This window comes from Ceratina calcarata, unplaced genomic scaffold (assembly GCF_001652005.2).
Source record: "Ceratina calcarata isolate Rehan_Ccalc_2016 unplaced genomic scaffold, ASM165200v1 scaffold39.2, whole genome shotgun sequence".
Lineage (NCBI taxonomy): Eukaryota > Metazoa > Arthropoda > Insecta > Hymenoptera > Apidae > Ceratina > Ceratina calcarata.
Genome location: NW_017162322.1, coordinates 582,970 through 609,606, shown reverse-complemented (window position 1 = coordinate 609,606; position 26,637 = coordinate 582,970). Strand labels below are relative to the sequence as shown.

Here is a 26,637-nt window from a genome sequence, read left to right as displayed (position 1 = left end):
GTTCTTATTATGAATAATTGGCCATTTCCGACTTCGCTAAACCATGAAACAGGAATTTAATTATCCAGACAATCCCGCTAGCTAACGATGATTGTTACAACCCGGATGAAATTCGATAGGGTATCGGTGTACGTCCCGGAGCCCTCGTCGACGTTGCAACGATTCGCGGGCTGGTTAACCGGAAGAAGACCGGAACTAATTGATCCGACGATATTGGCTTCCGGCGGCGGTAGAGAACGTAAGGCAAAAACTATACGTCCTAAGCCCCCTCCCCCCTATTCGATTCCATTCCGACGTCGAATTAAAATTGAAGTTAGTCGAATCGAACGAGAGACAGTCAATACGTCAGACGTATTAACATCCGCGGGTTCTGCCTTGTTGAAAAACGGAATTGGAAAGAGAAACTGCATCTGTTTCTCGAACCGAGAGTTAATCGATACGTCCAACTTGCCCGGGATCAGTTTTCTATCATGACGTGCACATACTTTTTTCTCTCTATTTTCTTCGTTAAAAGGAATGACGTGAACATCTACCGCCGAGAATTTTTACCGAGCGGTTCACAGTTCGCAGCAAGACTTTTAGAGTGAATTAAATTATTAAACGCACGCTTCTGAAGATTTTAAAATCGGTCTCTCCGGCTGGTTCATAATTAAAGAGAGGAGCCGCGTTATGCGCTGACGCTGAATGCGGTTCGGAGCGATTTCCAGCAGACCAGCACCGGTTTTACGATTCTCGCGCCCGCCTCAAGAATAACGCGGAATAAAGTGGCTCGAATGAACCACTCGCCACTGAAATACAGTTTATTTTCCGCGGTTCTCAGACGCCATAAACTCCTGACCGTCTGTCTACACCACTGTGCAAAAGTATTAAACCATCCGGTAACGCTTTTATGAATGACTTTAAGTACGATATTGTCTCGTCTTCTTCGTTGAACTTTAAAGTTACTCGGGATATTAACTGAAGCTCACGGTACATTGAAAATAATAATGCTTTGCTCCTCCACGTATTTTGCATTTAATGAAAAGCTCGAAGAAAATAATTGGCTATAATGTGTGTAATAAAAAATAACTGCGAGCCGCTACGAAAAGGAATGGTCCAAGACTTTTGCGGAGTACTGTAGTCGAGGGTAGTAACCAACACCGGGGGTAGTAATAACTTGCTTTATAATTGCAGTCACGCGCATGAGAGTGGAGGGTATTGTTACGGTAACGTTCAACGCGGTGCTGAAGGATTTCTTCAAGTTGGGCTACAACAACGGCGAGCTACAGAAGAAATAAGGAGATTTTAGCAAATGCCTTGATTACGGGACTAATATAGCACTCTTTTTACGCCCTCGTGTTTGCTAAGGGAAATTGTAATCGCTGTACGAGGAGTTATGTCTGTCGTTAACCAACAGCAGCGACCTTACAGCGTTTCGCTACGAGTAATTAAGACAGGGTAAAGAGGAAATTAATTAACCGAAGACTGATATCGACCCTTTAACCTGTTACTAGACGTCTATGGCGGGCCGCGTTATTGCATCGCCGCGTGTATCATTACATCCAATACAATTTGTATCACGGCTGCAATTTGTTAATAAATTAAATAAAAAAGAGAGTGGAGAAAGGAAGATTCCCTTGAATTGGACGTTCGACGTAAAATTCCAACGAACATTTTTCATGTCATGATCGTGAAGCAGTTTTTCATTATCCTTTATCTCATATTTGTCCGTGACGAAACTTTTCAATTAAAATGTCAGTTTTAATTCTAACATGTTCCCCTCGCATTTCATATTCCTTTTAACAATATTGTATCGTGTATATTTTCATATATCTCGTTTTTATTTGAAACGTCAGCGACTACGAATCTCACGATCTTTCCACGGACCAAATTTTACAAGAGCATTTCTTTCTTTCTGACTCGTCCGTTTGTTGATCGGATTATCTCTTCGCAGTCATTTCGCGTTCGCATGAGAATATCGCAAAGAATAGACACGTGCCCTTGTCAATGAAATTTCGTAGCCCATCTCCGTTTGATCCCAGCATCAACGAGATTTATGTATAAAAAAGCGACAGAACCATTTCACGGAGGAGCGTATCTCCGGAAATACTTTGAGAACATCGAGGTCGTTTCTTCATTAATGAAATTAAAATGATAGCAATTATCTTAATGAAGCCCAGGAAATAGGAGTGGGCAATTGCTATGGGGGTGAAATGCAAATTAACAAGCGAGAGTCGATTATTGCATACGCTGCTAGTCACCCGGAATGGGAATAAATTAAAACTTGAGATTGAACTTCATTTTTATGACGTGAAGAAAAAACGGAAGAGAACGTCTCGGAAAATTTTTACGACGCCGCCGCGGCGCCGTTTGTGTCAACTGTTCCCGGCTAATACTCAATTTCGCGCACGGCCATCGCGATTATGGTAAACGCCCGTGGGAGTCTCATATTTTTAACGAGGCCAGGGGAGGCTGTAACGCTCCAAGGAGGACTGTGACAACTACGGCTTAAGATGTTGCGGAGATCTTTTATGAAGCCTCGTAAAATCGCCAAACTGTCGCTTACATTGATATTTAGTTGCAACCTTGTCTTTATGTGGAAAGATAGACGAGCTGCGGGCGAGTAAGCGATGTGTACAGACTTTAATATTAGCCATATGAAACGAGGGCAATTTTCTATATGAAGTGACACAATGTTATTCTGTCTTTTACTCTTGATAAATCAACTAGTCTTCGTAATGGAACATGTTAATTAAGAAATCTGCTTCTATGTAAATTCACGTTCCAAAAGAAATCCTGCAAATACTTCATTTCTACCCGGCGATTCTATTTCTAATTATTACGCAGCTGTTAGCCGGGCGCCACTTTATGTCATAATTTAATTGAAACACTTATATGGCTGCGCGGGAAGGGTTGGAAGATCAGATAGAAAACCGGCGGGTGTATTCGCGACACGTGCACTGGAGTGGCGCGACGCGGCGTTTTCAACTCTCATTTATTGCTTTCTGGAAGAGCGAGCAAACGCTCTCGAAGCTGGCGGAGCGTAAACGCGAGCTTTACTCCGGGACAGGACATCATACACGGTCGCGGTAAGTGAATCGAAAGGAATGACCGCGTTCTGCAATTTCATTCCATTCCCGTCTGGCCCCGCTCGCCGTTTCACGGTGTAATAAAATTCATTGAACGCTACGTATTAGCCGAAGTGTCTGCGCAATATGAATCTCGATACGACCGAATTTGCGGTAATTCCGCATATCGGATGGTGGCGAATATTATGTTTAAATTCTTCGTGCGGCCACCGAAATGGCCGCGCGCCATGTCCATAGCGAAATGGGAACGTGATTGTAGGAAAGTAACGTTTACTTTCTCCGTACCAATTTCCTTTCTTTTTTTATTACTTTTATACATATGCGATTTACCTTTCAAAGTTTCACACAGTTCAAATTTACATCCCATTGAGATGATTCACTCTTCGAAAGTAACGGATACACAAATTAAAATTATATGCATGTATCGGAGGTTTGCCGCCAGCGTCATTCTCCAGAAACAAAAAAATGCATGTTAATTTTTTTGTTAACGCACGGTACTAACTTACAGCTAGCAATTAAATTAGAATACTGACGAGTTTCGTACGCAATCATTATGCCTTTTTGTGCCCGTGTTTCATCATCGTCGACTAAAAATTACTGGTTCGCGAAACGATGTCACTGACATCGATGCACGGAATTGTTCAACCGTACTAAGAAAAAAAGATAGTATTCATACACGCTTCTAATAACATCGGTTATATAAAATAACCTTATTAGATTATTAACAATTATTAAAATTTGATAAATATAGAAAATATTGGTCGTCACGTAAGTTAACAATTTTACAGTAAATATTTTTAAATCTTTTTCTCTAGTATTAATGTTACAGCAAATGGCTATGCCAAACCGTTTCGTGGAATTTAATTATGGTATAAATATCTAACTTTACCACAGGTAAGAATAACAGTTCACCGACGAGGCGATTCGTAAGGAGGCAGAGAGTAACTCTCTTATATTGTATAGATACATTGACTTGAGTCGAGCAAACGGTGGGTTTTTCTTGTTTCCTTTTTTGCGCCCTGTTTTCCGTTTAGACTAGATTCGTTGGAAAATCGCGTCATCAATAAAACCTGCGAACATAACTAAAGATAATAGTTAATACGTAATAACGATGCAAATTAATGAGAATAAATTTATGGAGACGTTAACGATTCTTGTGCATAGGCAAACGTTGTAATTAAGTTATTCAACTCAGTCTCACCTGCTAAAGTCCGTCCAACTAACTTTGCTCAAGGCTGATGGCCGGGAAGGTGTTAAGAAACTCAAGGACCACGCCGTTCGACCATCCAAATCCCGTTTGTACATTGTACTCGCCACCGCCGCCACCCCTGCCGGGGTCGATCGAGTCGTACTGCAATTAAAACGGTAATTACGTCCAAGTAACCAGGCGTTCCCGTTCCACAAAACGAACCAGGGATAATTAAGTCACGCGGGGCGCGTCACCCGTTGTTAACTTTCGACATACACCGTCTGACAATAAGACAACTTCGCAGGAACGTACGGATTTTCCGCCTGCCACGAGATTACCCCTGAATCCTGATCACTGCCCATAGATAATTAAAGCTTCTTCCTTAACAGTAGTTAATTAAACTTCCGGAAATCTTCAACGAAACTTGGATCGGTTTTCACCGGCGCTCCTTTTAATCTCGGGACGTTACACTGATTACAGGCTAAATGTTTACGCGATTCAAAGTGAAGGGTTGGTACTGGGTTCGTATGGATAATTCAAGGAGTCTAAGGAGATTTTAAAACGGGGCTTTGCTTCCGTAATCAAAAGGATTGGAAATTGCGTTACGGGTGAACACTTCTACTTCCTTCGCACCCCATTTGCATTTCTTTGCATTAGTTTCCTCCTCTTCAAGAACTAACGCGTTTAATTCGTGAGAGCCTCGGCCCGGATACCAGATGAATTAATATGCAAATCTGCTTTTTCAAGTATGTACACCGTGTCCCACGGAGATTATAACAAACGGTAAATCTATCTTCTTATCTTACAAACAGTATTTAATTTCGTCTTCATTTTTTAATTATAATTACGACATGGTAACGAGTAACAAATAATTTCTGCATTTATATAAACGTAGAATAATGTGTTTTTAAATTCTAGCTCGTTCAATCAAATTAATCTTGATATTTTCCCTGATATTAAGTGTAATCGTGAGAACTATTGTTCCGTGCAAATGTATAGGCATAATTATAGTACAGATCACTCGTATCGCCCTTTCCGATCCAACGGAGCTCTAATGGAACATCGCGTGAAGCTTTTTCGATTAAAGACACCCAAAAATATACAGCCGTTTTCTTACATATTATCGTGCTATTTAAAATTATTATTGAAGCGCTCTTATTAAGCTGGTGAACCAAGAAGTTTCAATCCGAACTTACGGAACATTGGCTTCCCTCGGAGTCTTTTAAGTTAATTAATTTCGACGTAATGAACTTCTAAAAGCCCCATGTAATCTTTTATAAATTATCAAACTTCTTCATCGCTTGGATAAAAATTACTAACGAAGCCTGGTTTAAATGTTGTTTAAAACACTTTGGTCGTTAAATTCTATAAATAAATTTATAGAATCAATAAAAGACATTAATTACGTTCTGAATATGATTCCGAGGTATGAGCGACGTTTGTTACCGGTTATAGCAAATTTATTTGACCAGAGTTATATGTACATATATGAAGGATTCAGATCGATGACAGTTTTCATCACTGTACAAATAGCGCTTTCGTCTTGGACGGCATAAAAAACGGGAAATGAAGAGAATCGTGAAAAAAGAATAGTTTCGACGTACACGAGAATTCATAGACGGGAGGTGAAGAATAACGAACAGTGGATTTATTCTGGATATCTTGACAGATCCACGTGCACTCTCGTCGAGAGAGGAATATTTTACCGTGAATTTATGCGTCTATCTTGTAACACCCGATATTCCCGACCAAACAGACGGCGGGCGGGAGGTATGTACATCAGTCAGAAAAGATATGCCGTAAAGCCTAGTTTACCCAGTGAAATTGAATGCCACTTCGAGACATTAGTTTCTGTACTATTTCAATGCCAATTAATTCTCATCCGTTCCATGTAACAATTTAACACACGTGACTCATTTATCAAATTCGTTGATCTCACTCGAAAACCGCATCCGTGTTTCAATTAAGAAATCCCATAAGTTACACATAATAATTTGTATAAATGATAATCACGAGATAAATGATTTCAGGGGAATGTGGGACGGCGTTCAATGGTAATTAACTTGATAGTGTTTTTTTATCGCGAATGTATAGTCTGAACGTACCTTCTCGAACATGTGTCCGGTCTCCATGAAGCCGATGTAATTAGAGGCGAGCCATCTCTGAGCCAATTCGTGGGCAGAGTCCATCGCTTCCGTGACCCCTGTCCAATAGAGACCCATCACGATGAACGACTGCAACGGTGGCCAGGCGTTCGGGAAATCCCATTGTTCTCCCGTTTGCTTCAACGACGTGGGCGTACCACCTGCGAGACAGCCAGGAAAAGAAACGGGTTTTAATTCACCCAGGCTCGTTATCTTCGTTTGCTCAACACGCAAATTACGTTTAATAAGCTCCATTTATTACAATCTTGTTGTGATATACTGCCGGCGAAAATATCAGATCACATTTTTCATAATACTTGCTTCTCACGAGATTTCGTTAGTATCATAAATATTTCATAGTTGTTTCTTAAAACGAAGGAATAATTATAATATTTGTATTAATAAATACGAGATATGGAAGTGTACAAAATTGTTATAATTTTAAATATTTCCTTTTGCACAATATAAACCATAATTTTGCTGAAACAACAAGAATGTAATTGCTTGTACCTAAATGAAATACCATTCAGTTAAGAAACTAAGAACGTTAAATGTTTATAACTTTGCAATGAACAATGATAACGAGATCATATTATAAGCAGCGGGGGAGTTCCCTCTTTAAAATATCAGTTCCGGTTCCGGAGATATCGGTCTTTAAAGACAACTATAATTTTTTCGGTAATGTCATTACCGTCCTTGTTGCACGCAGGGATCTCTCCCTCGCACCTTGACCCACTTCTAGACCTGCCCCACTCCTACCAGACGGCCAGGCGACGGCGCCCGTGACGGCGTTTCCAGGAAAATAACCCTTTGATTCCGGGAACCGAAGTGGGGCGGAACACCGAGGGATCCGGAGCAGTGGGCACTTTAAAAGCCCATATCTCCGGAACGGATTGAGATATCGGGATGAACCAAAAACGGTTTTCCTCGTCTCTATGTCTTCTATCAACTGAATGCGTTCCTAACGAAAAATTCTGTGCCATTTTCCTAGTAAGTTCGCGTTTCGGAACAGAATGCGTCGGGCTTTGATATGTAAATGGAACGGTGCATATCTGTACTCTAATTATAAGTTAACTTTGACACGGATTCAAATACGTTGATACGAGATAAATTATGCTTCTCGCGGCAGTCTTGAAGAATTGCGGTTTTTCATATTTATAAACGAGTATTATAAATTGATATTGCGAAATGAAAATGTATATTGCACGTTGAATGTTACACGCTGATAAAATAACTTTGTTGGAAGAATCTAATACATATTCAATCAACTGGACTGACATTAGACTGTATACACGCCCATTGTTGCAATACAATCAACGTGTCCTTCTTTGTGCAACTAAAGACGCAGAAGCAAGTACCATTCGTCTCTTATCGCAATTCCATTCGATTTCATTCTTATTGGAGTCGCTTCTGTGCATCTCTACGTTCCTTCCTTAAATTAAAATTCTTGAATTTCTTAAATTGAATTAGAAAAGGCAATGAAACGATCTGCAACGATTTGTATTATAATTGAAAATTGAATTGAAAAATGATCTGGGAGCGCATTGAAAATATCTGACTTCATTTAATTTGGAGTATAATTTAGAATACCATGAATCGTTAAACTCACCAAAGAAGTGGTCGATGTTTTGCGATTTCAGATACTTCACGGCGGACAACGCGTACTGCTCGCGTTGCTGACGGTTGTAACTCCTCGTGTACAACGGAGTGAGGTTGCTGGGATAGAACGCTCTCCTCGGTTCTTCATTTTGCACATCGTAATCCATCCATATTCCTTCCTCAGCGTTCCACAGGACATTATCTATCGCCATTTGGAATTCCGAGGCTATCTTTGCATAATACTGCGCCTTCTGAAATATCGCAAACCATTTCCCGTGAATCACATATTTGATTATTAACACGTACCGTGCCACGTTATATGCAATTTATGGTACACGTTATATTTGATCTTCAGGTCACGTACACCATAAATGACATACGTAGACATTTAATGCGCTGAAAACATATATTTTATTGCATTACTAGCGTTTTATATTAAAATGGGAGTTCTGTTTCATTGGAAATAGAACTGGAACTATCTGCGTCTTGTACTTCCATATTGCTTATCATTATGGATAAGAATTAAAAGTTGGATCACTGTATCAGTACAGAAAATTAAAAGAAGAAAGTTAACAATAGAGAATTGTTTTCCAACAGAAACAAATGAAAAATACAAAATGTTATCTCGGTATATTTATCTACTCCCTCTTTTGTTAAATATTTTATTTCCCTCGTTTTTTACTTAACAAATTCGAACACAGCAGGTTCTTTTTACTAATCGAAAAGTTTCGATCTGACTGATTTTTACAATCGAACTGATTTCTGCGCCACGTGTCCCGTAAATGATAAACGATGTGATAACTACTTTAAACAAGTTAATTACTTATAGATTGATGATGTCATGAAATTTTATGCGATAATATATAAATCTTTAGTCAAACCATCAAATTACCTGAACAACAAGTCGAGTAAAAGCTTGGCACGAAACGCGTTAAAAATGTACGTAGAAGAAATATTAATTTATATCGATTTCCTGTTCCTACGCTTCCAATTTATCTGAGGAAATTGTGGCAGACTTATATAGCGAAGATTAGATTCGAGCGAGACAAGGACGACGAAGATTAAAAAAAGACATCCTACACTTTCCTCGAACGAAGTGCAGATTTCCTGATATTATTTTTTTTTAATTAAGACGATCTGTTTTAATCCAAGGCATCATGCGAGTCGATTTGTCGTACCAGACTAAGTAATGTGAATTGATTTAGACGCGTTTCGCAATCCGAAGTCAATTAACGAATCGAGGCAATCAGCCACGTGCACCAAGTTAAACGACTTCGCTAACACCATGCATCGGAACTATATTGTTTGCGCACCGCAGCCGGGAAGTTATGGGGTGAAAAGGTTCTCCGAATAGAGGCTTACCGCATTGTTTCCCAACAGAGTGTGAAATTCGCCTAGCAGCCGGGCGTTTTGCTGCAGAATCGCATTAAGGTCGACAGGTATAATATACTGCGTGGAGATGTTCAGCAAACTGAGCATCCCGGTCTTGTTGTTCCCTATGCACCACCTGTTGGAAAAGTCCCAGCCACTTTCGGCGCCCGCTTTTATATTGTTGTAGAAGAAATCGCGCGACTTTTCTGGCAATAATTGAGCCAGCCTGTAGTCCTCCCTGAATTCGTAACAGAACGAACACATGTCAATAGAAAATTATTGAGAATAATTAATCAATATTATTTTACAGTGTCGTTAAAATAAACTTTCATCTTTTAGTTGGTTTGCAATAGCATCAGGGGAAATTTTTAATTGAATAAGAGCCGGGGAGCAGGAGACAAAGGAATTAGAGAGAGAATCGAGACGTCGAGCAATTAAGAAATTGTGGGATCAAGGGATTGAGAGATTGGAGAAGTATCTATCGAAGGACTGCAGTGTTGTAGAATTAAATTGGTACGAAATAATTGTAGAATGATTGAAGGAAAATAGAAATAAATGGTAAGGAATCGGGAGATTGAAAAATCTCAATTATTGTTTCATATGTTCCATTGAAATTGATTCAGTTTGATACTCGTTGAAGAAGCTGAACTTCAAAGAAGAGAGTAATCGCCCATATTCATTAAATTGTAAACTAAACTCATTTAGCAGGAGGGGTACTTGTACGGGAAGTTAGGTGGCACCGTTTCACAGAATCAATGCTAAGCTATACAAGACTGCGGTGTCGTTACGGTATAGGAAACGCAAATACGATCCCTGACGAAGTTCGCTCGCAAGCGGATTGGAATCTCGTCGAGAGTAAAGTAATACATGCGCTCTCGCATCTACTATTAGGTATTTGCATTAGATTATGTCTATATTATATTAACAGTTTCAAAAGGACGCGGTACGCGGCCATATTTATGTATATTAATACTAACAAGCCATGTCGCACCGTGGAACTCGGAATTTACTGAACGCTTTGATGTTTTAATTCATTAGCACAGTTTGAATATGATCTGAATAAAAAAAAATCTGTTCTCAAATTAAAAATATGAATAATATACATGTCTACTTTTAATGTCTATTTTTAAACCGATTCGCTTTTACGATGAATGCAAAAGTGAAAATGATATCAAGATGAACTCAATTAAAGTCAATATGTAAACTTAGCTAATCGCCTGGGTCTACAGACTAATACATCATTATCTCTAGAGGAAACTAGGTTGAGCGAAGGATGATAATCGATCATGGGACATCAGTTCGTCAAACAACTTCTTACAATCGTGAACAAGCACGGTATACATTTACGAGCTTAAAGACAATCTCGATTTTCTCAGTAAGAGAATATCGATGGTTATTCGAAAAAAATAAGAAAATTACTTGTAGCTTTCCGGTCGAGGCCTGGTGCTGTTGACGACGTAGTGTCCCATCTTGTACGTCTTTCCGTTTTTCACGACGTTGATCGTCTTCTCTTGCTGCCAGAAGCTGAACTCCTTCTCCAGCAAAGGTATAATTTTCCGAAGGTAGAGAATGTCGTCGGTGAACTCCAAATACCTCGAAACCTGCCGGGTAAACAGAGACAGTGCACACAACGGGGGCAAATTCAACGGTTTAATGCATGCAAGTCCGGCGAACTTGGACGGTACTTCCGATCGCTGTTCGCAAACTTTGATGTCCGCGGAATAAACAAACGACTATCCTTATTGAAAACACATTTAGGCCGTTGGCTCGTATCGAACTTTCCCAGATGTGTACCCATGTATGGAACAAAAGTTTCGAATCTATCGGCTTAGTCTTCAGAATTTACTGCTCGAGATGGTAACTACTTTCTGTCTTAACTGCGATCTTGAATTCGAACTATCAATTTTCAAGTTTTAAGAACTCCAAGCCTGTTCATTGCTGTCCCATTCTACTGAATATTTTTCTCATATGTTCTACGGGTAAAATTGATTCCCCTTTCACGTGCTCGTCCTTCACGATTCTATTTTCCGATAGAACGGAATTTGATCTGCGCTTTACATTGTATTCGGTACCGGCCATAAATTTCTCAGAAAACGTATTACAGAAATCTTCCGTCTACCGATTCCTCAGCAGAGAAGATGGAGTGTGGAATTTCCGAAACAGGATTCAAGCGAATAGTACGGATTGCTCTTTGATTCGTCAAAGAGCTGGCTGAGAGCGCGTGCATTCGCGAAAATCTCCACGCGCCGCGGAGAATGCACTTCCGCTCTTACGTGAACGCGGAGCATTTGCATGGTAACGATTTTCGTGGATCGTTCCTTCACGGTTTATTCAAGCGAAGCAGGCAGCGATCTTAAATCTCTCGGCGCACCACGCGAACTGCGCGTTTCTTTTCCTTACTTCATCCTGATGAAAGTCGTGCTTAGCCAGCAGAAGTCGAAAACAGTTTTGCACGCAAGTAATACCGATTTGTTTTTGAAACTTTTAACGCCATGGAAATTAAGTTTACAATTCTTGGTTCAAACAAGAGGAGCGAGTTCCATATTGGAGGCTTGCGAAAGTTTAAGCCTTCGGGCTATTACCGGAGTCGTGGTCAAGGAACTTGAAACTCAGTGAAATAACATCTCGATGGAATCGGAGAACTGACGGTGACACGCGCCAACGGTTGAATTGTAATTGACATTGTAATTAACGCGATTATTTAACGCAGCGACGGTTCCACCGAGTCGCCTGATCTAGTTATGTACACGTTCCCGACTTCTCCTAAGACTGTTATTGATTTAACGCAAAATTCCCGCCTCGCAGACTACTGATTTTTATTTGACAGTTAAAGTTAAATTAAACGTTTCTCTACCAGAATATAACCCTGTCACTCTCTTTCTTAATCTCGTACGCAGACATCAAGGTTTCATTTTAAATTCAGATCTCAGACTCATGCAATTCATACATTTTTTTCATAAACTGGCAAATACGCTATCATAAATTTCTCGCCTGAAATTGTGCCCCGCTTATTAAAATTTATTATACGGGAATGAAAAATATTTTTCACTGGACGGTCGAGTGACACGTATTTCATGATTAATCATATTATTTGTATAACTCGGTCGACGATTGAAGGAATAAATTTGTTTCCTGTCAAAATATTTGTTAATGTCGTAGTACACGTTTGAAAAACGAGTTTAAAAACGGTATAAAAAGGGCGTGACGTACCATGAGATGTAACAGGGGCGGTTGGCTTCTCATAAGGTAATAAATTCTGCCACCGTTGGGTATGAAACCATATCTTTCCACCATGTACACAAAGTTGTCTATCATCCCCTTGGCAGTTTGATACATGTCGGATAAAAGCAGTCCCTCGATCACCCAGTAACTGTCCCAGTAATAGAACTCTGTCGACAAAAACCAGATTTTTGGGATAGTTTTAAAAACTAGCACCGTAACTCCTCTTTGTATTTTATCACAGACGTGATTTACGTTTGTTTCAGTATTAATAATCTACTACTTCAAAATTTTCTGTTGGTGTTGGAATATTTTTCATGATTCATTCGTTTTCGTGGTTCATTATTCTGAGTTCAATTGGTAACTCAAATTTGGAAACTTCTCGTCACAGAAAATGATTAAACTCTGAATCGGTAGACACAGACTGGAGTTAGATTACCTTTGAATCGACCACCAGGAATAATGAATCCGTTTTCCACGTAGATAAGACTGTGTCTCTCGGGATGCTCCTTCACATTGGGGTTCATCTTCCTAGCCAGGTCCTTCCAAATTTGGTTCAGGTGCCTGGCCCATTCGCGGTACTTCGAGTCCAGGATCCGGCTCAGGACGGTAGGATTGTCCGTCCAATCAGGCAGTGTCCAGTTTAACAGTTCGTTCACCGATTCGAAATTCTCGCTAACGAACTGCTTTATTTGGTTCCTGCTAGGGTTATTTTGCGTCGACTTCATCAAATTGTGGAAACTACAATGATGAAATCGAAAGAGCTGATAAAATAAATGAAAAGCATTTCTCTATTAAACTTTCTTATGTAAGATTATGAAATGTAACAGTAATAAAAAAACGTTGAAACCTATACGATTGTTATTTTTTTTAATGGATGCTTTCGACCGATGCAAAGATAAAACATGTATGTCCTGCGATGCTTATCATAAAACAAAAACGTGAACGTTTATGTGACTCGGGACGCAGTTCCAGCACTTGTGCGATTGGTTCCGTCAGCATTAACGCTAAACTTACGACGAGGTTTACTGTCCTGCCACAAATCCGGTTTACAATAGCCCATAAAACCCCGTTTCATTCAAAACAACGAAAACTACCGATCCCATTATTTCAACGAGACAATACAATTCTCGGATTTGTGGAAACGAATCAGTCGCAACGAATTGTGGATTAAATCATGTCACCTTTTACAGTAGGCAGTATATATAAGCTCAATTTTTATTCAGTTGACAAAAGAATATTAATCAGATTTAGGATAAACGCTATTATGAAGATAAAAAATAGAGCGCTGCTCAAAATTCAATTTACAGTGTAAAATACGTCCTACTTTACGTTCACAATTAATTGTACTCACTTGGCCAGAGTTATTTGTGGATCGTTCACTTGATAGAGATCAACGAATGTCTTGCTATCGTTAAAGATCTCAGCAAGCTGTACCGTCTTCAATAAATCCCCAGTGCAATAGACTTCACTGAAATAAAAATGAGAACGAGTTGTCAGGCAATTAAAAATTGACAAACTTATTAATCGAGAAGCCTTGTTTAGCAATAATTTCGTTCTGGTTCTCATTATCGGAATTGCAAATTAAGCTGCAACGTTCGGCGTTATCATTGCAGACAGTAGAATCAATAATCTAAGCGAGCGTTCCTATTCAACCATTCCCAACTAGGATTATCCGATGATCCGATTTGGAATCGGATCGCAAGATCATTTCACAAGGAATGAACCGCCGCGAAGTTTCGTGCGTGGCTCTAACGAGATTCGTTAAGCTATTCAAAATCCTGTAACTATTAAGACAGGTAGAACAACGATATAATTCATAAGAATCCCTATATAACGCTCATGTATCCGTATGATAGTATATGTAAGAATTTATTGTATAAACTTGATAGCCTTCCAACATAAAGTGCTGCATTAATATTTCTGTTATGTATTATTCACTATCAATATCCGCAAACATTTTATGATAAATAGCCTTCGTGACGGAGCATTCTCACCACTACGAGGGGTGGGTCTCGACAAAGGGTGAAATTTATCGCTTATGCGGATTTGGCAGAAACTTCGACAGGAGTTAAGGGACCGGAGACGGTACGGCGCCTACTATCCTAAAAATATATATGTATAACTACACCAATTGGAAGAAAATTACTGAGAAAAGTTAATTTGGTTCCCGGTGCCAGCATTGATCGGTCAGATATGAATTGGCACTGCCTTCGGGCATTGAACTATTCTCATACTATTCGTATAGAGATAGAGCGATGGTATCACTAAATTAAATTCGATATTAATTTCCTGTAAAAAGTATATTAATATTCGATTAAGTAGCATGTGTCTCGTAACAATAATAAGAAAGCAAATGTACTTTTCCTTTGAGTGCTTGATCAATCTCGTCTTGCCTACTGATTCTCAGTCTTATCACAACGATAGCCTTATCGCGTTTAAAGAATGAGATCTCGAAAACTTTCACGAGGACAGGTGTTAGCGCTTTTATCTGCTTATATTGAATTATTGAATCTCATTGGTCATCGAGCGCGGGTTCATTGAATTTTCAATGACCGTGTGCATGCAGAGATTCCGGATTTGCTCGTACAAATTATTCCACAGCTATTTTCCAGGATAAAGAGATCAAAACTAATCTTCGTTGAATAATTCAGCTTCCATACGTGTTTTTCAAGTTGCCCCGTTGCTTCTTTAAACACAGCGCATTCTGATTTCTCTGTGAATTATCGTTTCTCGTTGATAAAAGTGAGCTCTCGGTTAAATTATCTTTGTCTCGGCTTCTGTCGTCCGTGCACAATTTTTTTCTACCCCCTTTCGCAAGATGAAAAGACGCAACGGCGGGCATCGTAACCGGCGCGACGTCTATCCTAGATTTTATATTCGTCACCGAATGGAAAAAAAAGAATGACGAACCTGTCGAGGTTGTCGACCTTCGTCACCCTGTCACCGAAACTACAGTGGCCACAAAAAATATTACAGTACAGGCATAACTTTTAACGAGGTGTTATGTGATCATGCTTCACATTTACTATCTAAATTTCTACACAATTTACGATAATTATAATCTCGCTGAAGTCAGTCATTATTTTCAATTATTAAAAAAGCACAGGGACAGTCGTATAATATTTTTTGTAGATACTGTACATGCACGAAGACGAGTGCTTTATCTCCGATGTGTTCGAGTCGAACTAACGGAAGTCCCTGCATGATTGATGGAATCTTATTGCCACGCGTTTCCAAAAAAGCTTCCACTGCGGCATGGCCTACATACATTTGTTCCCAGGCTATGACAGATGCGCCTGTTAAAAGAACCGTATATTCACGCGTTTGGCAGCCGATACCCGGTGTAACAGTTACATACGGAATTTGAATAATGAAAGGGGGAGAAAGTTGTTGGAAACCTGCTAAGGGATGAAATGACGTATTCCTACGTTTTTCGCTCGCTCTGACAACTCTACACTTTTCCCAGATGTAAAAGAGCCCTGACGACATTTTTACGGTTCATAAAATCATCCGGTATTTAATGAAATTCTACAAGAAAATCGTTTCATCTTCGATCGATCAGTTCCTAAAATTTTTCCATACGAAACTACTTATGTACCTTTTATGACGAGATTCGAAGAAAGAGACGCTTCAGTAGACAGTAAAAGTTGTTCGAGGATTCAAGATGTTGCATAGAAATCGTAGGAAGAAAGGTGGAAATAAAGAACGGAAGCCTGAGATGCTCGACAATAAAATAAATCAGAAACTCTCAATTTCAGGATCGTTGCCTTTCCATAGGGGGGCCACTAGCTGGAATCGTTTCGAGGATGTTTCGAGTAAAGCAAACCGTCTCTCATGGGCCATGAATTTTTCTACACCGCTCTCGTCGTGCAATGCACTTTTGTCAGGAATATTACCCGCAGCAATCAAGATCTTAAAATCTCATAAAAAAAACAGAATAAAAAATGATTCTTGTAAAATGGTGTCATTGCTTGTCATACTTTTTATGGAAATATTTAAGCTATTTTTATTAACATGGTTTTTATCATTTTCTTCAACGTAGAATTAACGAGCTCAGGTAAAAAGAAAAAGGACTAAAAGCCAAGTCTATTATTATCATATTTTTACAGAGATTTCGTTCCTTCTGTTTTCTTAATAATAATATTCACAAGCTTCCCCTAAGTTGATTAAGGTTATTTCGTGAAATTGTACAGAAGCGGTGGTGTATCTTCTCAAGGTTTTGCTCAATCGACCTAATCAACACGCTCTTCCCCTCGAAAGCTATTCTACAATACCCACTGCCGAGATACTGAACACATTATTCAGCATAAATTGATCGTTAGCTTCAGAACAGCTACGAACACAAATAGCCCGCCATACATTATATTTATCATCAATTCTGAACAGTTCCATCAAAATTGCGGTCTGTTCGTAATACTAAACTTTCTGTTAAATAAATTATGGAGGGAGTCTCAGATTGAAAACGATCAGTGACAGAAGTTTGATCCGTGTAATATTAATAGACTTCCAGCGTCAATTACTAGACTCCGCTTTTCCCATTTAATACAACTTGTTCACTTTGCTGAAGAATCTTCACCGGAAATTTCGGACGGCACTCTTGCCCTTCCCTCGTCCGACGGACAAGCACTTGGAAAGTTGCTTCAACTGGTTCTGAACTTTGAAATATATGAGCAGCTGGATTTCCCACGGAAATTGGGTTAATCGGGTTAATTGACTCGATCTCGGAGCACCCGATAAACCTGTCGTTTGTACACAAAGTAATATTTCGAGCTACGACATGACAAATAGAAGCATTAGAATTGTACCGAGCATATAATCCTTGCAATTTCTCAGATAAGCCTTCTGTCACTGAATCCAACGAACACTTATACCGATCGAAGTTTCACTAATAATCTTCCTTTCTATTAATATTAAATTTTTGCTTTAGTAATAGAAATCATTTCATGATTCATTATTGTAGTACAGGCATGATCTGTTTACGGATTCGGAATACGAACGCAAATCCGCGTGCAAACAGCGATACCGAAATCGGAGGATCGAACGGTGTGCTAATTGTAGCCGCTTAAGCGAAATCATTAAATCGGATAGTTCTGCTATCGGAAATTACGCGAGAGCGCTTTGCCGGTGGTGAAAACGCGGTAAAACTCTGGCTAAACCGCGATAGTAGCTATCCCGTAAATTACGGAGCGGACGATCGTTCAATTAAGAGGCGAGTCAAAATTGACGATCGCTCGGGGAGCTCCGAATCGAAATTCTCGTTAGCCGTGTTCCGCGTCGTAAATTCCGTCGATTCACCCGAAACCGTCTGGTCTCGTCCGCAGGGGTGGCGCGACGCCTTTAAAACCGGACGTGTATTCGCAGGACGCCAAGTGGAATCATAAAACAGAAGGGCATAAAGAGCGAGACTAATGCGATCCGTTTAACGGATACCTAGAGGTAATGGTAAAAGGATAACCTGGTTATCGTACCTCGGTACCGTTATCAATGTCTCGATTGTCGGGGACGGGACGCCCATTGGCAAGGATTAAAATCAGTCGACCGAGATGGTTAGCACCGATAAAATTGGTATAATTGGAGCGCGTTAAGATAACAAGACTAATAATGTTGCGGGGGTTAGAGCGAATTTACGCAATACAATTTCGGTAACTTAATTCAAGAGCAAAACGAACGATAAGTAAAATATGAAATTTATGCAACGGACAGGCGATATAATATTGCACGACGATTTAACCGATTTCATCTAATGAAAATTGCGCATCATTCACGTGTTTGACTTTAGTCGCGTAGAAATGATATTCCAAATCTCTCTGCCTGGTAACTTCAATCAGAGAATTAGATTGGTTGATAAAGTAATCCTCAGAATGGAGCCGTTCGCGAAACAGCGGATCATTCATTCGTGTAACGGCGAATCCCCTTAAGCTCACAGCTCGTTTTCTTTGACGCAAACCGCTTTCTATCGCATAATCACTCAGAGCTGTCTAAACTCGTAAGTCTACTGTCTCATCAGATTACTTTCTAACGAGTTAACTCTACCAGGGAGATTAGGTGAGATTAGGAAAAGCGTCTACTTTGTAATTTCTAACGATCCTAATTTTGAACAATTAAACAAGTATTAAATAATCATTAATTAGTCTTCCTATAATATTGACATTTTGAAGTGACAGTGTAAAAGATTAACATGAAACATCCACACTCTGTATATGGTATTAATAACAGAAACGTATTGAATTCTGCCGTCGACTTCAATTTCCCAATATGCTTTACCTGTTGCTCCCGAGGAACGGTTTTACCTGTGTCATTAAAGCACGTTACTCGTGTTACAACCCTTACAATCTTTGTAGCACGATTCCGAACGAAACTCGAGCTCTCTACAGTTTTAACACATGCAAACGTAATCGTAAATTGAAATGAATAATTAATCTCGCGATCTATTAATATAAGAAGACTGACTCAGGGCACGGTGAACAAATATAGGGGGTTTCTTTATATGAAAAATAAAGTTTTGCGTTTTAGACTCAAACGATATTAGATTCTTTTCTAATAATAAATAATTCATCTGATAAATAATGAATCTGCACTCTGACTTGGTTTCTCGCTGAGAGAATCCACGCACTTCTATTTTTACAAATCGGCTCATGACCCAGCAGTAAATCGAATTGATTCTCTTGATCGACGTAATTCGACCTTTCTACCCTGACTTATCACCCAGCAAGCATTAAAGTTGAACTATTCCGAGATTTCACGGGTCAATTCACGAGTCCCGCGATCAACGCTTCTATCTTTGCGTTTTCTTCCTCTCTGCCATTTCTCTCGTTCAACTTTACATTCTCGTCTTCATCAGGCTCGCGCGAGCAGAGGTGATCTCGAGTCCCGCGGCGAAATGGAAAATTTCTTCTCCCAACAGACCATCCTCTCTTTCATTGACAATTGCAATACCCATTATGCTCTGCTCTTTTACTTGAGTGCTGCATCTTGATGCCGAGTTACGAGAAATTGTGCACAAAAGCCATTTGAAAAAACAAATATAGCAGACGACGAATGTCATGGTGATTACATCGCGAATTTTTATGCGAAGTGAAATATTTAAGGCGTCAGTTTAAAAAAACTATTTTAAATAAATATTATTTTTAACATTGAAACATGGTTTCAACCATTGATATTCGTCAATTTAACGAAATTTCGATGCAAAATTAAGACTGCATTCGATAAAACAAAAAATTTATGCTCTACGAACGAATTTGCACGTGAATGCCCGGCGGGTTATGGGAATACCGATTGCAGAGACGTAGGACATTTTTTCCCAGTTTGTTCGTTTTTCCTCGTCCGCCCTTTATCTTCCTATTCTCCACTCAATTTCCGCAGCCTGTATTTTGACCTGACGATTTTCCGGCGTTCGGGTGCACTCTTATCACGTTCCTCTTGAATGTTCTTCGTTTTGGAATGTCGCCATTCCCAGGCATTGCCACGGATCTCGCTCGAGTGTGCTGATACCTGCACGGATTCTTATTACAAGGAGTTACACTTTCGTTTTGATTCATTTCACCGGCAGAAGAACTTTTCCTAAGACAATTCGCAATTCCCTTACTTCAACCGTAACTAACTCTTCGACAGAGGTAGAAATTTTCTAACAGGTACGAGTGATACTAATAAAAGTCGGCAATTAGCCTATTAAAAAATAAACAACATGTTCTCTTAGCTAAGTTAGATGAACTTTAGATTGGAACTTTATCTTGTATTTTCATAAGAGATCACGTTTGTTATCATTGAAAGATCAGAAACAGTAACAATTTGTGTGAGCATTTCACCCGATAACGACACTGGGTACACTGCGATGAGCTCGTTTTAAGAGAGATAAAAAACGATTATCGAATGCCCTCTCGTGTTGAGGGGCACGATGAATTGTTTCATAATGAAATCGTGACAAGGACACGCCTCGAGTTTCACTTCTCCTACTCGACTACCAGAATTACAGTCTGTTCACTTTTCAATTAAAGTACCTAACTGACAATTGAAAAATCATAAACTAAATTTTTTATTTCATTTTATATATAGTAAGATAAGTAAATTATAGCTTCACGGTCTACAGAGGAATGTCATAAATTTCGGATATTCACATGTGAGATACAAATTGATATTGAACATCTAAAGCCGAACGTGTCTCACTGTGACTAAAAATAAATTTCAATCAAGCCAAAAATGGCAATAATTTAAATTTGACAGTTTACGCAGCTGGAAGGATAGTTTATGGCCAGTACGTAGGAGCTTATTGGCTCTAGCAGGACACCGGCATCGGCACGTTTTTACGTGCACGAACAGCTGCGAAATAATTTCCGTACTGGCGGCGAGGCAATAAAATTCGTCCGTTCTATTTCCCACGTCTCGCGACTCTCGTCCTCGATACGTTCCCTTTTCGCTCGCGACGAAAAACTTCGACCGGTTTCAAGAAAGGGACAGACGCGCTCGCTTCACGCACGCGTTCCTGCCAAAGAGACGCTTAATAAGAGTCTCCATGTACTCTCCGAGTGATCTTTACTGGCACCCTCATCTTTGATCTTTTCACTAGAATCTCGCGATTTACGTCACATTCCATAATACACGATACGAACCTATTCATTGCTTGTACGAATATTCGGTATGAAATATTGGAATTTCTTTTAATAATTAAATTTGAATTCTTCCCATCGTTGGGCAAATAAGAAAATGTGAGAAATAAAGCGTATAAAAATATAGAATGTGGAACATCGGTTCTGTTTGCATATTAATTTCATTTGTTGAATAATCGGTTTGCGGAAATGACGAACGACGCACGGTCGCGTGAAAAACGGCGCTGTTAATATTCTTATCGTCGGTGCCACGCGTTACGATCCATTTGCCCGAATTAAACACGCGTCCTATAGGTACTTGGATTATAATCCGATCTGTAAGCGTGGAACGCGTACCCGTTATCATTGGCCACTTTGGCCTAGCGTCAACATGCGCCGCCGAATTTATAGCATATCGACGAGCCGGCTTTCATCGCGCTCGTAAAATCGACCTTTACGGTGACGTTACGACGGGACCGCTTCCGTGCTTCGAAAAAAAAAACCGAAGAAGAAATTCCTCCTTCGGTTATAGGAATTTCAACCCCTGCGTTGCGCGAAACGACGGAGTTTTTTCAGAAGAATTTTCTCCGTTTCTCTGGGTCGAGTTTCCGAGTTACGATATTCGAGCTTTTAACCGTGGTCATCACCGTCCAGTCAGAACGATTCCAGTCCTGGAGGATTTTCAACGGGACAGAGATTTGTCTTGGATAAGACCGATATTGCTAGCCGTTGAACGAGTTCCATTCTCACAAGGTTTTTCAAATCGAGACTTGTCTTGAGACAGAAAAGGTCGGATTCCATTTAATTTTCGAAATCGTACCGGTGCTCCGTCGGCCGAAACAATGAAATACGTGACGGCTTTATTTCAGATTAAAACAATTCCATTGTAACGCACATTTATTATTATGCAAAGTTTCCCGCGCAAAGGGAGATATATTTAGCTCGCCATTATCTCATTAAACGGACGAATGAAGGAACGCGTGACGATTCCTTTCAGAGAGCGCTTCTAAGAGGTTAATCTTTTCCATTGATAAGAAGATGTGTCCTACACAATTTCATTTAGAGAAACAGATAGCCTTATGCATCGATCAGATGCACATCTCGTTTCCCATAAAACGACTAGCACAGTTCGACGATCGTTCGGATGCAAAATCATATTGTAAATAGATAAGAAAAAAAGAGAGATCGTTGGGCGGTCCAGCGATGAATTATGAATTAGCCTTGAACTCGAAGCCGAGCTATTGAACTGAATTCATAGTGGAACAATGAGGCCGGTTCAATTACGTTTAATCGCGGCGAAAGTGCACCACTCCATTGCTCTGGTTTATTTTAAGCACCGACGCCGACGGATCACGCCGAGAGTGCTTCATCGCGTGCTCCTATTCGTGTCTCCGCCGCGTGTTTTTCCCAGAAGAAATCCCGCGCGGACCCTCCTTATGAATTGAACACTAGCTTACCTCCTCTGAGGAGAAAAAGAGAACTGATTACGAAACGGCTGCCCGCAATTGAGAAACGATAGCATCGCTAAAAATAGAAATAAAAAGGCAGGACATTGTCAGTCATTTCTGATAACCAATGAATTTGTATTGATAAGGGCGCGCTGATTCATTTGTATCAGTCACAGTAATCGATTCGAGGAATATAAAGAATTAATAAGAATGTAAAAAAAATAAAATAATTTAAGCCAGGTAAGGCCAATATTCTTTATATAATTTGTTTTTCATGTCCTGCTGGAACAGATTGTTCGTGATTTTATGATCATAGTTTGATATGCATTGTTCACGTATTTTTACGTCCAGCAAAACTGCGATGCTTCAAAACACAATAATTTTCATTAATTACCGAGGTCCGGACTGTACGATAAGAAATATTACGTTTTCTAAACAGTGTAGATCAAAAATAAGGCTGCGCAGATTAGATAAGGCAAGAGATCAGATGAATAAAAGTGATAATCGATAGAAATCGTAGATTTGTGATCGGAACGATTGTTCATTCGAGTGTAGAATTTTTACGCTGCCATAAAGTCCACTTATCTCGCCGACGGTGTGTTTACGCCGAAACCTCGCGGAGAATCGCAGTTTCGTGCAATCGACGCGCCCGGAAACGAATGGTCAGCAAGAAAATTCGTGGCGGACAGGGGCCGATAATATTTCTTGCCCTGAAAAAGAGAAACCGCGCTCACGCTCATGTGACGACTTCCGTTTGGCGCACGGCTAGTCGTGAATCTTACGCTCGTCCTCGATTATTCAGTTAAAAGAGAGGAACGAAGTAGGTATGCAGAAGGATGCTCCCGACGCGCTAAACAATATTTATAACTACACGTTGCCGTGAATCGAGGAAATTTTTCGCTGATAAGTCGCGGTCACCGATAACAGTTAGCGGTCGATAAAGCTAGTGTCAATGGATGTCATCAGTAATCGAATACACGTGCCTAGGAAAATCTGCTGTTTTTAATAAATTATCAAGCCAATTTCTTATTCAGCATAAAATGTACATTTGTGTGGTTATTGAAAGAACTTCGAGGCTGTCTTGTGACCATCGATAGATCTTATCAGGAGTGTATATGTTCCGATAACGAAAAACATTGACGGTAATTGTTCAAGCCTTCAAAGTAATATTGTGTTTAGAATGTGCAAAGCATATCTCATGCAAAAATTATCCATAATAATTGAAATTACCACGGTTAGGATAAACTGCTGCTTAAAAGTGTTTAACAATTCTTAAGTTACTGAAACCGCCTCAGCCTTTAGAAATGACTGCTCAATCATTGTATAGATAAAAAAAAGTACAGGTAAGAGCGTCGTCACGTTTCAACGATCATAGCAAATCCCGATTGGGGTTCAAAGATCTATTTTCGGCAAATCTCCGGGGACAAAGTGCGCGACCGCGGGACAACAATAATCTTATCAATCATTATCGTTACTGCAAATGCAACGACACAGTTCCGCCTCGCTCGAGTTTTCATTTCCCGTTTCGTTATATGGCCGGACATAAAAACTCGGCGACGTGCGCAAGAATACGCGTGAGTATGGATGCGTGAAACGGTTGCATAAAAGGAGTAACTAACTGCACGAGCACCGTTAACAAGCGGCTCTGTAACAGATACCAACCTTGCCTCTAGCTTGTAATAAATAATCTCCGCGGCGCGGCGGCGGAGCACTACTGAAATCCTTTCGTCAGATTCTTTAATCGATCACAATTAATTTTGTGAAACGGTGACTGCTCTTCCGGAAGCCAGGAATTTATACATTGCTGAACAAAGAGTTTATATTTAGCCGAACAGCTGCGGCCACCTTTATGGATTTCTCATTGAAATATCGTTTCTTTATGAAAATCACCTTCCATTAAAATACTAGAATACTTTCAAACTCATTTGATATCAAATCACGTTTTTAGAAAAGTTCGAACAACGAAACATGTTCCACGCGATAATTATGTAAATGAGGAAAACTTTGTAATTAAGATAGATTCTAAATATTCGAATTTCTTAAAGGCTGTTAATTCCAGAAGAGCTGAGATCTGCTTCGAGATATTTGCTTACTCGGAGAAAAATTTCTAGTGTGGCGCGTCAAATAAAAAAGGAACTGCGTAAATACGCGAATTAGAAATGGCTTGTTTTCACAGTAATCATATTCCAAAGTTTCCTGCATAACTGTGGAACGTGCGAACCGCAATTCTTCTCTTATCGTTCGCTAGGCACTAATCGACGTTAACATGCAAAGTTTATCTAAGGTTCCGAAGATTTCCGTCTCGCCGACGTTAATGTCATTGATAATTACTTTCAGTAAGAAATAAAATGCTTTACCAAGGGAACTGAGTCAATTAAAAATAAAACAAATGCTAATAAATATAGAGATAACCGTGACATCGTTTAAAAAAAATCTGCAAACGTTTCTCTTGCCTGATTTATAAATAAAGAATTATTTTTTGATCCTCTGTCCCTTGACCCAGTTAGCACTGGCATATAGCCGAAATAATTTTGTCAAGTGAAAGGAAATTCCCACTCGTAAAAATAGAATCGACAGTGTAAGCTGATGTAAACATATTACAATATTAAATCCGCTGTCAAAGTATTATCCTCGCGAGGCATTGACTCTCGGCTGTCGTTTCTCTTTACCCAACGTGAACATCGATACGAATTGAAAAGGGGAACCCCCATTCGTTTCGCAATATTAACTTTCTCCTGCGTTCTAATAATTGACACATTAATTGGCGAAATGGGCTCACGACTCTTGATACAAGTAAATAACGATTTCCCATGACTAAATAGCGGTGTTCATTAATGGATATTAATCAAACTCGACAGGTTGCATATGAACTTTACACCTGAATGAGATACATAATATAATTCCTGCATGTAATGTTTATGATAGAGAACTATTTCTAGAAAGGCTAAAGGAGCAGCGACAGAGTGAAATCTACCCTTTGAGATGTTCGCCAAAGGAGCAACAACCATAAATTCCTTGTTCCATCCCCAAAGGGTGAATGTGTTTCCTCAAACATCCGAATTCCCAACTAATCTGAACTCTCAAGATCAAAAGGACGAAAGTCCTTTTGAAAGGAGACCATCAAATATGTTCAATCGTTCAGAGCACAGGTCATCTCGTTTCACACGTTCTAAGAAAGATAAGACGTGCTTTATCAAACTTATAGATGCTTTAGTTCACATAATCTGTTTTGACCCAGTATTTCAGCAACAGTGAAGAAAGAATTTCCTCCATTTATATAAACACCATAGCACTTTATATAATCTATTTAGAATCTGTTCCATAAAACTCTAAGATGTTTTAGCTCGAGATAAAACTTGTTTTCACGTGAAACTTCATTAAGAAACAATCGTCTTCATTATTTGAATGCAATCCGAGACCGTAGTCGGCGCGAAGAAAAGAGTTCGCGAACAGAGGATGGAGAACGTTCATCCTCTTTCGAGTTTCCTTAGGCGTGGAAGGAAGGGATTGGATCGGCGCGGCGGTTTCCCTTTCACTCACCTATCGCAGTCCGTAACCTTGCGGACGGTGTGTTCGATCACTGCAGCATCGGTCATGGCGATCAGAACGACGCCGAGAAAGCATGATAAAAGTCCAGCTGCCATCTTCCCTGGAAGGGGTCACGACCCGGGGACCACGCGTACGGATTTCGATGCGAACGTCGTTAACGCGGTATTCGAGCCACGTGCGGTTTTCACGGTTGCGAGCCGCGGCGGCAGCAGCAGCAGCAGCAGCAGCAGCAACAACAACACGGCCGAATCGTTCGACGATCAGCCGAGCGACTGATACGCGTGGCGCGGTAACTTAGAGCGCGAACACCGCTTCCAACGATCGCGCGCTTCGGCCTTCCGCTGACAGTTCGCTGGCTAGCGTGTTTCTTTGAAAGCGAAGAGTTACGAGCGGAACAAGAAGACGAACACCGTGTGCGAACCGTTCGACTCTTTCGTTTACGAGTCACCCTCTCTGTAAGTGGAC

The 26,637-nt window shown here is 40.0% G+C and overlaps 2 protein-coding genes across 6 annotated transcripts in view; one reads left to right on the top strand and one right to left on the bottom strand.

The window, feature by feature from the left end:
- Positions 1-6,370, top strand: part of LOC108626061 (B9 domain-containing protein 1) — an 8,138-nt gene extending 1,768 nt beyond the window's left edge. Inside the window, exons 4-6 of one of the 3 annotated variants that reach the window (XM_018026468.2) lie at positions 120-238; positions 1,174-3,068; positions 6,288-6,370. In XM_018026468.2, coding sequence (XP_017881957.1) covers positions 120-238; positions 1,174-1,277 — 223 coding nt within the window. In that variant the 3' untranslated portion in view covers positions 1,278-3,068; positions 6,288-6,370. Of the gene's footprint in view, positions 1-119; positions 3,069-6,287 lie in introns of those variants that run through there. The other 2 variants (XM_026814461.1, XM_026814460.1) reach the window with 2 other exon arrangements.
- LOC108626035 (trehalase) lies at positions 3,347-26,637 on the bottom strand. Of its 3 annotated transcripts, none has more exons than XM_018026436.2 (10): positions 26,164-26,637; positions 13,945-14,061; positions 13,030-13,331; positions 12,582-12,760; positions 10,791-10,972; positions 9,363-9,609; positions 8,011-8,251; positions 6,363-6,562; positions 4,270-4,419; positions 3,347-4,150 (listed from the first exon to the last, which is right to left on the bottom strand). In XM_018026436.2, exons 1-9 carry the CDS (start codon positions 26,265-26,267, stop codon positions 4,288-4,290), a joined length of 1,704 nt encoding a protein of 567 aa, XP_017881925.1. In that variant the 5' UTR covers positions 26,268-26,637; the 3' UTR covers positions 3,347-4,150; positions 4,270-4,287. The 3 variants fall into 3 exon arrangements, with proteins under 3 accessions (XP_017881925.1, XP_017881926.1, XP_026670254.1); XM_018026437.2 differs by having other exon boundaries at positions 3,347-4,138; XM_026814453.1 differs by lacking the exon at positions 26,164-26,637 and adding an exon at positions 25,598-25,999.

Coding starts and splice junctions, on each gene's coding strand:
- LOC108626035 (XM_018026436.2), bottom strand. CDS start 26,267: ATGGCAGCTGGACTTTTATCATGCTTTCTCGGCGTCGTTCTGATCGCC. Junction 8,252..9,362: donor CTCTGTTGGGAAACAATGCG/GTAAGCCTCTAT, acceptor GCGATATTTCAG/AAGGCGCAGTATTATGCAAA. Junction 6,563..8,010: donor AAACATCGACCACTTCTTTG/GTGAGTTTAACG, acceptor GCTGTCTCGCAG/GTGGTACGCCCACGTCGTTG.